At 51.8% G+C, this 14,777-nt stretch overlaps 1 protein-coding gene across 1 annotated transcript in view; it reads left to right on the forward strand.

Annotated features, from left to right (window-relative positions):
- Positions 1-14,777, forward strand: part of LOC141272795 (protein-glutamine gamma-glutamyltransferase E-like) — a 41,505-nt gene that overhangs the window by 17,074 nt on the left and 9,654 nt on the right. The window contains exon 9 of the mRNA XM_073683863.1: positions 12,106-12,348. Within this exon, the coding sequence (XP_073539964.1) occupies positions 12,106-12,348 (243 nt within the window). The remainder of the gene's footprint in view (positions 1-12,105; positions 12,349-14,777) is intronic.

Here is a 14,777-nt window from a genome sequence, read left to right on the forward strand (position 1 = left end):
AAAGTAAAGTAAAAGTTAATAAAAATTATAACAATATTAAATAATTACAAAATAAAGAAGAAAAAAAAATATTAATCCAATAAATACATTTATTTGTTAAAAAAAAAGTACACATATTTGGTATCGCCGCGTCTGGAACGACCCGACCTATAACACAGTCCCACAGGCTTCGGGGTGAAAGGGTTAACTGGAAAAAAAAAATTCAGAAACTTGTATAAAAAATTGTTTTGATTTGTATCACCATTTTCCAAGACCTATAACATTTTTGTTTTGCCATCAATTTTCATGTTGATGTGATGGTTTTATTAATATTGTTTTTGGCTATATACAATGTTTTGATCTGTTTGTATTGCATTTTTTAGGGAGGAGTAGTGACAAAAAAAAACACAGTTCTGGCATTTTTATATTTCTCATTAAGGCATTTATGAATCATCTTAATTAATTTAATATTTTCATAGATCAGACTTTTATGAACATGGCAATACCAAAGATGTCTATTTTTTATTTCTTTATTTTCTGTGAGGGAAAAGGGGATGTGATTTAAACTTTAATATTTTTTAAAAACTTTTTTTTTGTTATTTTATTTTTTAGTCCCTTTATGGAGCTTGAAACTGCGATTGTCCGATCACCTTTGCTATTTATTGCAATACCAATATGTAGTGTAAATCTCCTTTCAAGCTCAGCATATGGTGTAGCCTTAGATGAGGACTAAAATGACAGTGATGGGGACCTTCAACAGGCCCCTTGCTGCCATAGTAACCCCTTGTGCCCTGCAATAATAGACATGTATGATATTGAGTAAAGGGGTTAAAATTAGAGATGAGCAAACCTTTCAATGTTCGGTTCAGTTATGATCGGCGAACTTCCCGACGTTCGTCGAACAGTTCAGCGAACATATCCAAACCCCATTGAATTCAATGGGAGGCAAAACCAAATGCATAGACAACACATTCAGGGGGCCCAAAAGCTGCCAAAACAGCTCAAATTAGGGGCAGACACCAGGAAAAGTGGCATCAATTGACCCACAGTAGAGATTTTATAATGACACAGCAGCAGTCAGGCATGGGCCATATATGAGGTATCAGGGTCTGGGCCAGCATGTACAGCTTTCAGTTTAAGTTCAAATTAGGATCAGGTGGGTGAGGGACCGGTGTAGGCCTGCTGTGCTGAGAAAGGGTGGAGTAGAGAGTGAACACGACAAACTGCTGGACTGTGAGTGAGGTGTAGACAGAGATGTTATAGTGCAGGGTTCCCCAACTCCAGTCCCCAGAGCCACCAACAGGTCATGTTTTCAGGATTTCCTTAGTATTGCACAGGTGATAATTCCATCACCTGCACAGGCAATAATTCCATCACCTGTGCAATACTAAGGAGATCCTGAAAACCTGACCTGTTGGTGGGCCTTGAGGACTTGAGTTGGGGAACACTGTTATAGTGGATTGAGAAAGATGTGGTGTGTCTGAGATCAGTCAAAAACAGGAGGCATGTTCACTTCCGTAACAGCTGACGGGCTCTCACTCATCCCGATTGTAGCGGGTAAACAAGTGGAGGTTCTGTGGCCGGAGATCTGTGTGAGAACACTTGCCACGGTGATGGAGGAGGAAGAAGCAGCAGATGTGGTTGAAGGGTGGCCGGTGGCTAGCGAGGCCCGCTAGGCTGGATTTCAGGGCAGTGAGATTCCCAGATTAACGCATGTTGATCGTGCATGTGACGCGCCCCCTGGGACATATTCCTTTTTGAGGGGAATACCCGGCACCGGATCAGATGGGGGGTTGTAGTCTCCGAGCGGCTGTGACCCGGCCCCGTGCCCAGGGCGTCAAGCTCAGTGTTATGTGGCAGTCCTACAGATGTTATTAAGAGTTCTTTTGTGTCGACTACGCCACCCGTTGTGATGTGGTCACTGTGGCCGCCGCTGCAGCAGGGTCCGCTGAGGCTGATGGTGCAGGTGCAGCTTGTGATGATAACCCCCAACGGGAGGGGTATAGCCTCAGGGGGGACAGGTGCAGAGGATGGGGGTTGTGGTGGTGCAGTGCAGACGGCAGTGAAGACAGAGTCGGGTTATGCAGTTAAGGGTGTTTACTTACTGCAGATGTTGTACTGGTCACTCCAGCTCCGAGTGACCACCCGAGCCGTGCTGCGTCCACCAGGTCCTGGATCCGGCCAACCCCCAAACAAGTCCGGAGCGTGGCCCTGAGCTCTCCTTCTGTCCCGTTCTCTGGCCGTCCCCACCAGTGATCCACCTAGGTCCAGCTCCCTCGGGCCTTCTGTTGGGACACCCTTGGCCTTGGGTTCCCTGACCCTTCATGTGGTGTGCCTTCGGGGTGGATGTAGTGGGTGACCGTGGCAAACGCTGCCCACGGTCTCCGGTCTCTGACTGGGGAATGTTTTTACCCCCACCAGCTTGGGTTCCGGTACCCTGATGCCGACTCTTCACCCGGGGTTTTAATTTGGGATCTTAGAGTCCTGTTCTTCTGTGCCTCTGGGTCTCTCTCTCTCCTCTCTCACTCTGGGTCTTTCCTTCTCCTCTGCTCCTGACTTGTTCTCTGCATCTGACCCTGTTCTTAGTTGGTGCCCACCTTATATACACCCTCTATGTGTGAGCTCAGGTGACCAGCACCCAATGAGCTCCTAACTTTACCCAGGCTGCTCCCCCTATCTGCCCCTACACTACTTGGGATGTACCACCCCCCTCCCACTCCAGCCAGGAACAGACTCGGTCGTACCTGCACATTTCTAAGTGGGAGTACCGTCGGTCTGCTCCTCGGAAATGGGATGTGTGTAGTGCATGCAGCCTACCGAGCTCAGATCCACACTCCATCCTTACCCGGGAGTGGAATATCACACCTCTGGGTTGAGGTGCAATACCCCTGTAGCAGCCGAATCCTCAGGGTGCTACATTCCCCCCTGGTAAATCACAGCACGTCCTCGGGCTGTAAGACATAAAACATCACCAAAACATACAAATTTTTATAAACATATAAAACATATAAAACATTATATATATATAAAACTTTTCATATAACATTCTCGTCGTCTCTTGTTTCTGGTTCCTCCTCCTCCGGACACTGTGCAACGCGTGTCCGGGAAAAGTGCGACAGTCTCTTAGAAAAACAGGTTTTCTATAAAACCGGTAGGGGGCGCTTTAGGACGCGCAACTATATACAGGGGAAGTTGGCCGCTCTCAGTCCTCGGCCAGGTAAGGAGGGAAAGGGAATGGCTGCTCACAGTCCTCAGCCTGTGGGGTTAAGGGTAAACGGGTAAACAGTTCACTCAGCTGGTCCCAACGGGGACTATTTATATGTAGCAACAGTTTCAGTTTCTTTATACCCCGATTGGGTAACTTATTTACAGCACCTGCTCTGCCGCACTCAACGGCGTCTTCCTCCTGCTCTTTGCTTATAACTGGTGGTAACTTCAGACCCGTCCGGGTCCTCTTGCTCCTCCTCCTCGCACCGCAACTCCTCCTCCGTCAGGCGGTGTACGTGGAGGGCGTAAGGTCCTTTGGCACACTTGTGCCGGGTAAAGGTGACCTCGTCCCCGATATAAAGGTCACGACCTCTGTGCCCCTCCGGCAGATGGGACTCAACGTCTCTGCGCGTTACAAAAACGTCGCCGGGGGTGTTGTGGTCTCTGATGAAGCCCCACCCATGCTGCTGGTTGAACTTGATCACTGTCCCGATGGTGCGGGGACAATGCGCTGCACGGGGGTCTCTCCTGGCCCGGCTCTTCTGCTCCGCGCTCCTTATCTGGGCTTGTTGTTCCCGGACCCGCCTCTCTCTCCGCTCCCTCTCAAAGACCTCGAGCTGCTGGCGGCAGCACTCTGCACGCTCCGCTGCGGCTGCCCGAGTCTCTTGAGTGAACCCCATGAGATCTTCTCCGGTGGGGTCCCACTCAAACTGCGCTTCTGCTAGCGGGGGCGAGATCCTCTTAACGGGCTTTGGAGCCGGGATCAGGGGTTCACACATGGGCCTTGCCCTCTTTTGGAGCTCTTGTTCGTAGTACTCCCTGGGCCAGACAAAGGGCTGCCCGTCCGGCCATGTGTGTTGGGCGAACAGATCTTCTCCCAGATGCGGCCCTTTAGGTTTTATGGGCGCGGTGGTGGTGGCGCCCGGGTTGCCCAGGCCTTGCGGCCAGGTCTGGGGCACCTGGAAGGTGAAGGGCACCGTTAATACGGCGGCGCCCTGGGCTACCTGGCCTTGCGGCCAGGCCGGAGGCTCCGCGGAGGTAGGGGGCGCTGTTGGTATTGCGGCGCCCGGGGGTACTAGGCCTTGCGACCAAGCTGGTGGTACTTCCTGCTTGGTCACGCTCGGGGTCGAGGCGTGTGACGTCACAGGGGTCGCGGCGGCGGCTTCCGGTTGGGGCGTAGTCTGCGTCGGTGACATGGCGTTTTCGGGCACAGCAGGGGGACTTTCGGGCTCTGCGACGGGGAGCTGGGGCAGGTAAGCGGTGTCCCGGCTTGGGGTGTAGACGTCCCCTTTACCTGCCTCCATGCGTTCGGCTCCCTTCTCGGCGCCGTCTCCGGCCTTTGGTCCTCCCGCGCCATCCTCAGAGGCAGTCTGTTTCCTCATCTTGGCTGGCGTGCTCCGGGTCTTTGTTTCAGCTTGCTGGGCCATCTCCCGGCTCCATTCCGCCAATATCTCTCGCTGTACCCGGGCCATCCTCCGTGCGAGGCCCTCCAGGGCAGTTTGTGCACACTCCCGGTCTCGGGGGAGCTGTGCAAGGACCTCCACTAGGCCTAGTGGGGTCGCGGTTTCCAGCAGGCTCCTGACCAACGGGTCGGTGCTGCTCTGCTCTTCTTCCAGCAGGCTCCTGGCCAGCGGGCCGGTGCTGCTCTGCTCTCTGGACATCTCCGGGTGAGCTTCTTTGCTGCTCCTCTCCAGGCTTCCTGCCTCCGGGTGCGCTCGCTCTAGACTGCTCCAGGCGGCACCCATCTTTGTTCTCTCCTTTCGTCTCCTCCCACTTCGAGGGCGGTCCCGGGGCAACTCGGTGACTGTCAGCTCCAGGGGTAGTTCTTTCACGCTGACAGACACCTCCAGCATCACAGTCTCTGTTGGTGGGGGCGGTTTCCACTTTTGGCGCCATTTTCTGTCCCGGCCCACGATGGGAGGCGGCCTCTTGCCCTCCTTTGGCACGCCCATAATGGCGTCCGCTGCTCTTCCAAGGCGGGAAATCTTCGGATTTGGCGGGAAGCGTCGCCCAGTGGCGGGAAACTCTGCAGATGGCGGGAAAGCGCGGTTAATGGCGGACAACCGGCTGGAATCGACTGGTGATGGGGTCCGATGGCGGGGACCCTCCGGAACCGGCAGGAGACTTCTTTTTGAGGTAAACTTGTTCTTTTCTTCAGGCACGCAGTACCCGGGTGTTGCGGGCACGTAATCCTGCCGACTACGCCAAAGTTGACGCGCCCCCTGGGACATATTCCTTTTTGAGGGGAATACCCGGCACCGGATCAGATGGGGGGTTGTAGTCTCCGAGCGGCTGTGACCCGGTCCCGTGCCCAGGGCGTCAAGCTCAGTGTTATGTGGCAGTCCTACAGATGTTATTAAGAGTTCTTTTGTGTCGACTACGCCACCCGTTGTGATGCGGTCACTGTGGCCGCCGCTGCAGCAGGGTCCGCTGAGGCTGATGGTGCAGGTGCAGCTTGTGATGATAACCCCCAACGGGAGGGGTATAGCCTCAGGGGGGACAGGTGCAGAGGATGGGGGTTGTGGTGGTGCAGTGCAGACGGCAGTGAAGACAGAGTCGGGTTATGCAGTTAAGGGTGTTTACTTACTGCAGATGTTGTACTGGTCACTCCAGCTCCGAGTGACCACCCGAGCCGTGCTGCGTCCACCAGGTCCTGGATCCGGCCAACCCCCAAACAAGTCCGGAGCGTGGCCCTGAGCTCTCCTTCTGTCCCGTTCTCTGGCCGTCCCCACCAGTGATCCACCTAGGTCCAGCTCCCTCGGGCCTTCTGTTGGGACACCCTTGGCCTTGGGTTCCCTGACCCTTCATGTGGTGTGCCTTCGGGGTGGATGTAGTGGGTGACCGTGGCAAACGCTGCCCACGGTCTCCGGTCTCTGGCTGGGGAATGTTTTTACCCCCACCAGCTTGGGTTCCGGTACCCTGATGCCGACTCTTCACCCGGGGTTTTAATTTGGGATCTTAGAGTCCTGTTCTTCTGTGCCTCTGGGTCTCTCTCTCTCCTCTCTCACTCTGGGTCTTTCCTTCTCCTCTGCTCCTGACTTGTTCTCTGCATCTGACCCTGTTCTTAGTTGGTGCCCACCTTATATACACCCTCTATGTGTGAGCTCAGGTGACCAGCACCCAATGAGCTCCTAACTTTACCCAGGCTGCTCCCCCTATCTGCCCCTACACTACTTGGGATGTACCACCCCCCTCCCACTCCAGCCAGGAACAGACTCGGTCGTACCTGCACATTTCTAAGTGGGAGTACCGTCGGTCTGCTCCTCGGAAATGGGATGTGTGTAGTGCATGCAGCCTACCGAGCTCAGATCCACACTCCATCCTTACCCGGGAGTGGAATATCACACCTCTGGGTTGAGGTGCAATACCCCTGTAGCAGCCGAATCCTCAGGGTGCTACATTCCCCCCTGGTAAATCACAGCACGTCCTCGGGCTGTAAGACATAAAACATCACCAAAACATACAAATTTTTATAAACATATAAAACATATAAAACATTATATATATATAAAACTTTTCATATAACATTCTCGTCGTCTCTTGTTTCTGGTTCCTCCTCCTCCGGACACTGTGCAACGCGTGTCCGGGAAAAGTGCGACAGTCTCTTAGAAAAACAGGTTTTCTATAAAACCGGTAGGGGGCGCTTTAGGACGCGCAACTATATACAGGGGAAGTTGGCCGCTCTCAGTCCTCGGCCAGGTAAGGAGGGAAAGGGAATGGCTGCTCACAGTCCTCAGCCTGTGGGGTTAAGGGTAAACGGGTAAACAGTTCACTCAGCTGGTCCCAACGGGGACTATTTATATGTAGCAACAGTTTCAGTTTCTTTATACCCCGATTGGGTAACTTATTTACAGCACCTGCTCTGCCGCACTCAACGGCGTCTTCCTCCTGCTCTTTGCTTATAACTGGTGGTAACTTCAGACCCGTCCGGGTCCTCTTGCTCCTCCTCCTCGCACCGCAACTCCTCCTCCGTCAGGCGGTGTACGTGGAGGGCGTAAGGTCCTTTGGCACACTTGTGCCGGGTAAAGGTGACCTCGTCCCCGATATAAAGGTCACGACCTCTGTGCCCCTCCGGCAGATGGGACTCAACGTCTCTGCGCGTTACAAAAACGTCGCCGGGGGTGTTGTGGTCTCTGATGAAGCCCCACCCATGCTGCTGGTTGAACTTGATCACTGTCCCGATGGTGCGGGGACAATGCGCTGCACGGGGGTCTCTCCTGGCCCGGCTCTTCTGCTCCGCGCTCCTTATCTGGGCTTGTTGTTCCCGGACCCGCCTCTCTCTCCGCTCCCTCTCAAAGACCTCGAGCTGCTGGCGGCAGCACTCTGCACGCTCCGCTGCGGCTGCCCGAGTCTCTTGAGTGAACCCCATGAGATCTTCTCCGGTGGGGTCCCACTCAAACTGCGCTTCTGCTAGCGGGGGCGAGATCCTCTTAACGGGCTTTGGAGCCGGGATCAGGGGTTCACACATGGGCCTTGCCCTCTTTTGGAGCTCTTGTTCGTAGTACTCCCTGGGCCAGACAAAGGGCTGCCCGTCCGGCCATGTGTGTTGGGCGAACAGATCTTCTCCCAGATGCGGCACTTTAGGTTTTATGGGCGCGGTGGTGGTGGCGCCCGGGTTGCCCAGGCCTTGCGGCCAGGTCTGGGGCACCTGGAAGGTGAAGGGCACCGTTAATACGGCGGCGCACTGGGCTACCTGGCCTTGCGGCCAGGCCGGAGGCTCCGCGGAGGTAGGGGGCGCTGTTGGTATTGCGGCGCCCGGGGGTACTAGGCCTTGCGACCAAGCTGGTGGTACTTCCTGCTTGGTCACGCTCGGGGTCGAGGCGTGTGACGTCACAGGGGTCGCGGCGGCGGCTTCCGGTTGGGGCCTAGTCTGCGTCGGTGACATGGCGTTTTCGGGCACAGCAGGGGGACTTTCGGGCTCTGCGACGGGGAGCTGGGGCAGGTAAGCGGTGTCCCGGCTTGGGGTGTAGACGTCCCCTTTACCTGCCTCCATGCGTTCGGCTCCCTTCTCGGCGCCGTCTCCGGCCTTTGGTCCTCCCGCGCCATCCTCAGAGGCAGTCTGTTTCCTCATCTTGGCTGGCGTGCTCCGGGTCTTGGTTTCAGCTTGCTGGGCCATCTCCCGGCTCCATTCCGCCAATATCTCTCGCTGTACCCGGGCCATCCTCCGTGCGAGGCCCTCCAGGGCAGTTTGTGCACACTCCCGGTCTCGGGGGAGCTGTGCAAGGACCTCCACTAGGCCTAGTGGGGTCGCGGTTTCCAGCAGGCTCCTGACCAACGGGTCGGTGCTGCTCTGCTCTTCTTCCAGCAGGCTCCTGGCCAGCGGGCCGGTGCTGCTCTGCTCTCTGGACATCTCCGGGTGAGCTTCTTTGCTGCTCCTCTCCAGGCTTCCTGCCTCCGGGTGCGCTCGCTCTAGACTGCTCCAGGCGGCACCCATCTTTGTTCTCTCCTTTCGTCTCCTCCCACTTCGAGGGCGGTCCCGGGGCAACTCGGTGACTGTCAGCTCCAGGGGTAGTTCTTTCACGCTGACAGACACCTCCAGCATCACAGTCTCTGTTGGTGGGGGCGGTTTCCACTTTTGGCGCCATTTTCTGTCCCGGCCCACGATGGGAGGCGGCCTCTTGCCCTCCTTTGGCACGCCCATAATGGCGTCCGCTGCTCTTCCAAGGCGGGAAATCTTCGGATTTGGCGGGAAGCGTCGCCCAGTGGCGGGAAACTCTGCAGATGGCGGGAAAGCGCGGTTAATGGCGGACAACCGGCTGGAATCGACTGGTGATGGGGTCCGATGGCGGGGACCCTCCGGAACCGGCAGGAGACTTCTTTTTGAGGTAAACTTGTTCTTTTCTTCAGGCACGCAGTACCCGGGTGTTGCGGGCACGTAATCCTGCCGACTACGCCAAAGTTGACGCGCCCCCTGGGACATATTCCTTTTTGAGGGGAATACCCGGCACCGGATCAGATGGGGGGTTGTAGTCTCCGAGCGGCTGTGACCCGGCCCCGTGCCCAGGGCGTCAAGCTCAGTGTTATGTGGCAGTCCTACAGATGTTATTAAGAGTTCTTTTGTGTCGACTACGCCACCCGTTGTGATGCGGTCACTGTGGCCGCCGCTGCAGCAGGGTCCGCTGAGGCTGATGGTGCAGGTGCAGCTTGTGATGATAACCCCCAACGGGAGGGGTATAGCCTCAGGGGGGACAGGTGCAGAGGATGGGGGTTGTGGTGGTGCAGTGCAGACGGCAGTGAAGACAGAGTCGGGTTATGCAGTTAAGGGTGTTTACTTACTGCAGATGTTGTACTGGTCACTCCAGCTCCGAGTGACCACCCGAGCCGTGCTGCGTCCACCAGGTCCTGGATCCGGCCAACCCCCAAACAAGTCCGGAGCGTGGCCCTGAGCTCTCCTTCTGTCCCGTTCTCTGGCCGTCCCCACCAGTGATCCACCTAGGTCCAGCTCCCTCGGGCCTTCTGTTGGGACACCCTTGGCCTTGGGTTCCCTGACCCTTCATGTGGTGTGCCTTCGGGGTGGATGTAGTGGGTGACCGTGGCAAACGCTGCCCACGGTCTCCGGTCTCTGGCTGGGGAATGTTTTTACCCCCACCAGCTTGGGTTCCGGTACCCTGATGCCGACTCTTCACCCGGGGTTTTAATTTGGGATCTTAGAGTCCTGTTCTTCTGTGCCTCTGGGTCTCTCTCTCTCCTCTCTCACTCTGGGTCTTTCCTTCTCCTCTGCTCCTGACTTGTTCTCTGCATCTGACCCTGTTCTTAGTTGGTGCCCACCTTATATACACCCTCTATGTGTGAGCTCAGGTGACCAGCACCCAATGAGCTCCTAACTTTACCCAGGCTGCTCCCCCTATCTGCCCCTACACTACTTGGGATGTACCACCCCCCTCCCACTCCAGCCAGGAACAGACTCGGTCGTACCTGCACATTTCTAAGTGGGAGTACCGTCGGTCTGCTCCTCGGAAATGGGATGTGTGTAGTGCATGCAGCCTACCGAGCTCAGATCCACACTCCATCCTTACCCGGGAGTGGAATATCACACCTCTGGGTTGAGGTGCAATACCCCTGTAGCAGCCGAATCCTCAGGGTGCTACACATGTGCCGGTTCATGCATGTAGTAGCCAAATTATTGGAATCTTTGCCTCTACTGAGTCGTTTTCTACAAAGTTGGCAGATAATGTGAGTTGGGTCATTCTTTGTGGTCTCAAAAAAGGCTCTGGCTAGGCAACTCTTGCTACTTCTGTGAACTGCAGACCCGCAACTGCTGCTGGTCACAGCCAGAGTTGTGGCAGAGGATGCAGTACTTGTCACGGTCGCAATACTCCGTGTTTGTGCGGGAAGCCGCAACATAACCTCCTCGTCTTCCTCCTCCTCCACCTCCTATGCTGAGCTACTCAACTACCTGCCTCTGGGTTCACACCAAGTGGGATCTACAATCTCATCATCATCCTTTCTGTTCTCTCACTCCTCGCTCTGAGAGACACTCTCCTCCTGTTCCTGCCCTGACAGCACAATACAGTCCGCGTGTGCCTCGGGTACCTAAGTCTCATCAGGATCACCTCCATCCCCGGGATTTAAATCTGATGATGAGTATCTGGATTTTGTTCAGACCATACTTCGTCCAGCCCTGGATGCAGCTGAAAAAACATTTGGGCATCAGTGCAGATGCTTTCTTCCCCTTCAGTCTGTGAATCTTTGGATTAGACCTTTGATGCCCCAGAATAGAATGTGTGAACAGCTATGCAGACTCGCCCATCTGTGGTTCCCCACAATTAGTTGGGCAGTTGGAGAGTTGTGACACGGGGGAAACAAGAGTAATTGGGGTGCCACCTCTGAGGACTGTACTGTGTGTGATGTTAAGGTGGAGGAAGAGGAGGAGAGGCCACTTGATGCAGCGCTTGCCATCCACTGGAGCACATGCTCTTTCTGCCCCTCATCTACAAGTCGTACCGCTGTGTGGCTGTCAAAGAAAGGGAGTAGAGTAGCCCGTCCAGTAACAGAAGTTATCAGTTGTCTTTGGATAGGACGACACAGTGTTTGTTCAGTAGAGCTTTCATTAACATTACCACCTACTCCACTTACACCTTGAACACCAAGCCTATTCCCCCTTTGTCAGAATTCCTGTTGTCCTCCTACAGTTTGACCACTAGTGGCTGCTATTGTTCACCTTAATAATTGTGCTGCAAGCCCACTCCTTACCACTGGAGGCTGCTGTTGTGTTCTGCAATTGCCCTTTACTAAGATGGTAGATACTTAAAGCCGCATGAATCTCTCACTCATTGCTTGAGTATTGTGTCTAGCTGTTAGCCTAGTTGCAGTCTCCAACTCCTGAAACAATGTTTCACTTGGTCATCTGACCCCCGCCTCATACTGACTTCACTTTGGCCAATCTATCTTGACTGAAAGCTAGCACAAGAACACAGCGCCAGGGTATCAGCATGGGCAGACTAGGGAAATTACTAAGGCCACGGCCCCATTATCAGTATTTGGGCAGTATTTGGTCAGTATTTTTTCTCAGGTGTGGGAGCCAAAACCAGGTGAGGAACAATCAGAGAAAAGATATAATAGAAACAAGTCACCAATTCTGCATTTATCACCCACTCCTGGTTTTGGCTCCCACTCCTGAGAAAAAATACCAAACACTGACCAAATATACTGGTAGGTGCATGCACCAATACTGTGATGAAATGCGCTGGCCCAAGTGAAGCCTTCCCGGTCAATAGGTGGGGAAGGAAGTAGGGGGTCTGCTCATGGTGCACTGAGCAACTAATTTGCATAATAGTTTTAAAAAGATTTTCTTGAAATCTAGCTACAGATTTAGAAGCCAAAAGGTATAATTTCTATTAGGGCAAGCTGGCCTACATGGGCTTACTTTATAATGTAATTTTGCTCTGACAGACTATTTAATTTCATTGTTTTCTACAGGAATTCACTGCCTCGGCCCAACCTCAGTCCATGCCATTAAAGAAGGAGACATTGACCTTGATTATGACGGACCGTTTGTTTTCTCAGAAGTTAATGCTGACCGTATCACATGGGTGTACTATGAGAAGGATCTCAAGGAGAAAGTATACACCGACAGTGATACTGTTGGGAAGTATATCAGCACCAAAGCTGTGGGGAGCGATGAACGGGTAGATATAACGAACAGCTATAAATATCCAGAAGGTTTGTTCTGCTTTACACTAATTACTATTAATAATGCTATAAACAGTACAAATCATTCAACATATAATCTTAATACGTCTTGGAATGACAATTGTACGTTGATTCTTGTTGATTGTCGGTTAAAGCCCCCGTCACACTAAGCGAGATCGCTAGCGAGATCGCTGCTGAGTCACAAGTTCTGTGACGCAACAGCGACCTCAGTAGCAATCTCGCTACGTTTGACACTTAGCAGCGACCAGGCCCCTGCTGTGAGATCGCTGGTCGTGTCGGAAAGGTCTGGACCTTTTTTGATCATTGAAATCCCGCTAGGTAGCATGCATCGGTGCGTTTGACACCTTACCAACGACCTAGTAAGCGACTCAGAACTGAGACACATAGACGTGCACTTGTGTTGCCTTTTCTGCACCCCTCAGCTTCGATTGGTGGTCGCTACTGCGTTCTGATTGGGCGGCTTTGCCTTAAACAGAAGGCAACATAGTAGCACTTCCGTCCTTTGTTCCTGACTGCGTGGTGGATTGCAGATTGTAGTAGAGTTCTCTGGGCTGCGACTCCACATCGATTCTTCAACGGTTCTTCTGACACCTATCTCTGTGCATGGTAGGTATCGTTTGGGGTCTCAAATGTGTTCCCATTGCCTTCTTAATTTATAGGACACCTACTAATTATCTGCTATCATTGCTCTGGAGGGAGGAATTCTCAGAACATATCAATGCAAAAATAATAATTTTTCTAAAAAATAATTTTTATTGTGCAAAGCCATCAAAACTTAAAAAAAATACATAAATGTGGTATCACTGTAATCGTACTGACCCAAAGAATAAAGTTGTCTTATCAATATTAGCACACACAGAACAGCATAAAAAACAATAAACAATTCCTGAATTGCTGGTTTTTGTTTATTCTCCCTCCCAAAAATCAGAATAGAAAGCGATAAAAAATGTGTGCTTGAAAATGGCACCAATAAAATCGTCATCTAATCCCACAAAAAACAAGCCGTCACTTGACTCTATGAATAAAGAAAAATTATAGCTCTCAAAATATGGCAATGCAAAAACTTGTTTTTGTAAATATTGCGTTTCTTAGTGTGTGACAGCTGCCAAACATAAAAACTACCAAACATTATAAAAACTATATAAATCTGGTATCACTGTAATCGCACCAACCCGAAGAATAAAGTCATCTAATCACTTACAGGTGCATCTCACTAAATTAGAATATCATCAAAAAGTTAATTTATTTCAGTTCTTCAATACAAAAAGTGAAACTCATATATTATATAGAGTCATTACAAATAGAGTGATCTATTTCAAGTGTTTATTTCTGTTAATGTTGATGATTATGGCTTACAGCCAATGAAAACACAAAAGTCATCATCTCAGTAAATTAAAATAATTAACAAAAAACACCTGCAAAGGCTTCTTAAGCGTTTAAAAAGGTCCCTTAGGCTGTTTCAGTAGGCTCCACAATCATGGGGAAGACTGCTGATTTGACAGATGTCCAGAAGGCAGTCATTGACACACTCCACAAGGTCCCAGAGGTCCAATTTTAATTTGGAAATCAAGGTCCCAGAGTCTGGAGGAAGAGTGGAGAAGCACACTATCTGCTTGAGGTCTAGTGTGAAGTTTCCACAATCAGTGATGGTTTGGGGAGCCATGTCATCTGCTGGTGTAGGTCCACTGTGTTTTATCAAGATCAAAGCCAGTGCAGCCATCTACCAGGAAATTTTAGAGCACTTCATGCTTCCCTCTGCCGACAAGCTTTTTGGAGATGGAAATTTCATTCTCCAGCAGGACCTGTCCACACTGCCAAAAGTACCAATACCTGGTTTAAAAATAACAGTATCACTATGTTTGATTGGCCAGCAAACTCACCTGACCTTAACCCCATAGAGAATCTATATGGTATTGTCAAGAGGAAGATGAGAGACACCAGACCCAACAATGCAGACGAGCTGAAGGCTGCTATCAAAGCAACCTGGGCTTCCATAACACCTTAGCAGTGCCACAGGCTGATCGCCTCCATGCCACGCCGCATTGATGCAGTAATTGATGCAAAAGGAGCCCCGACCAAGTATTGAGTGCATTTACTGAACATACATTTCAGTAGGCCAACATTTTGGATTTTAAACACATTTTTCAAGCCGTTTTTATAAAGTATTCTAATTTACTGAGATAATGACGTTTGTGTTTTCATTGGCTGTAAGCCATAATCATCAACATTAACAGAAATAAACACTTGAAATAGATCACTTGATTTGCTTATTCTGCCCCCTAAAGATCGCAGTAATACATGATTCAGACGGAGCCCCAATGGAATAGGCAGACAGAAACACTTTAGATGCCACCTAGCCTATGATCTGGCAGTGTCCAACTTTTTAGATGTCTTTTTAGGCGTACACAAAAGCGTGGTCAGCCACAGTTTTGTGCACC

Source organism: Phyllobates terribilis, unplaced genomic scaffold, assembly GCF_046119375.1.
Source record: "Phyllobates terribilis strain yellow unplaced genomic scaffold, ASM4611937v1 Scaffold_5__5_contigs__length_657084704, whole genome shotgun sequence".
In the NCBI taxonomy this organism is placed as follows: Eukaryota; Metazoa; Chordata; class Amphibia; order Anura; family Dendrobatidae; genus Phyllobates; species Phyllobates terribilis.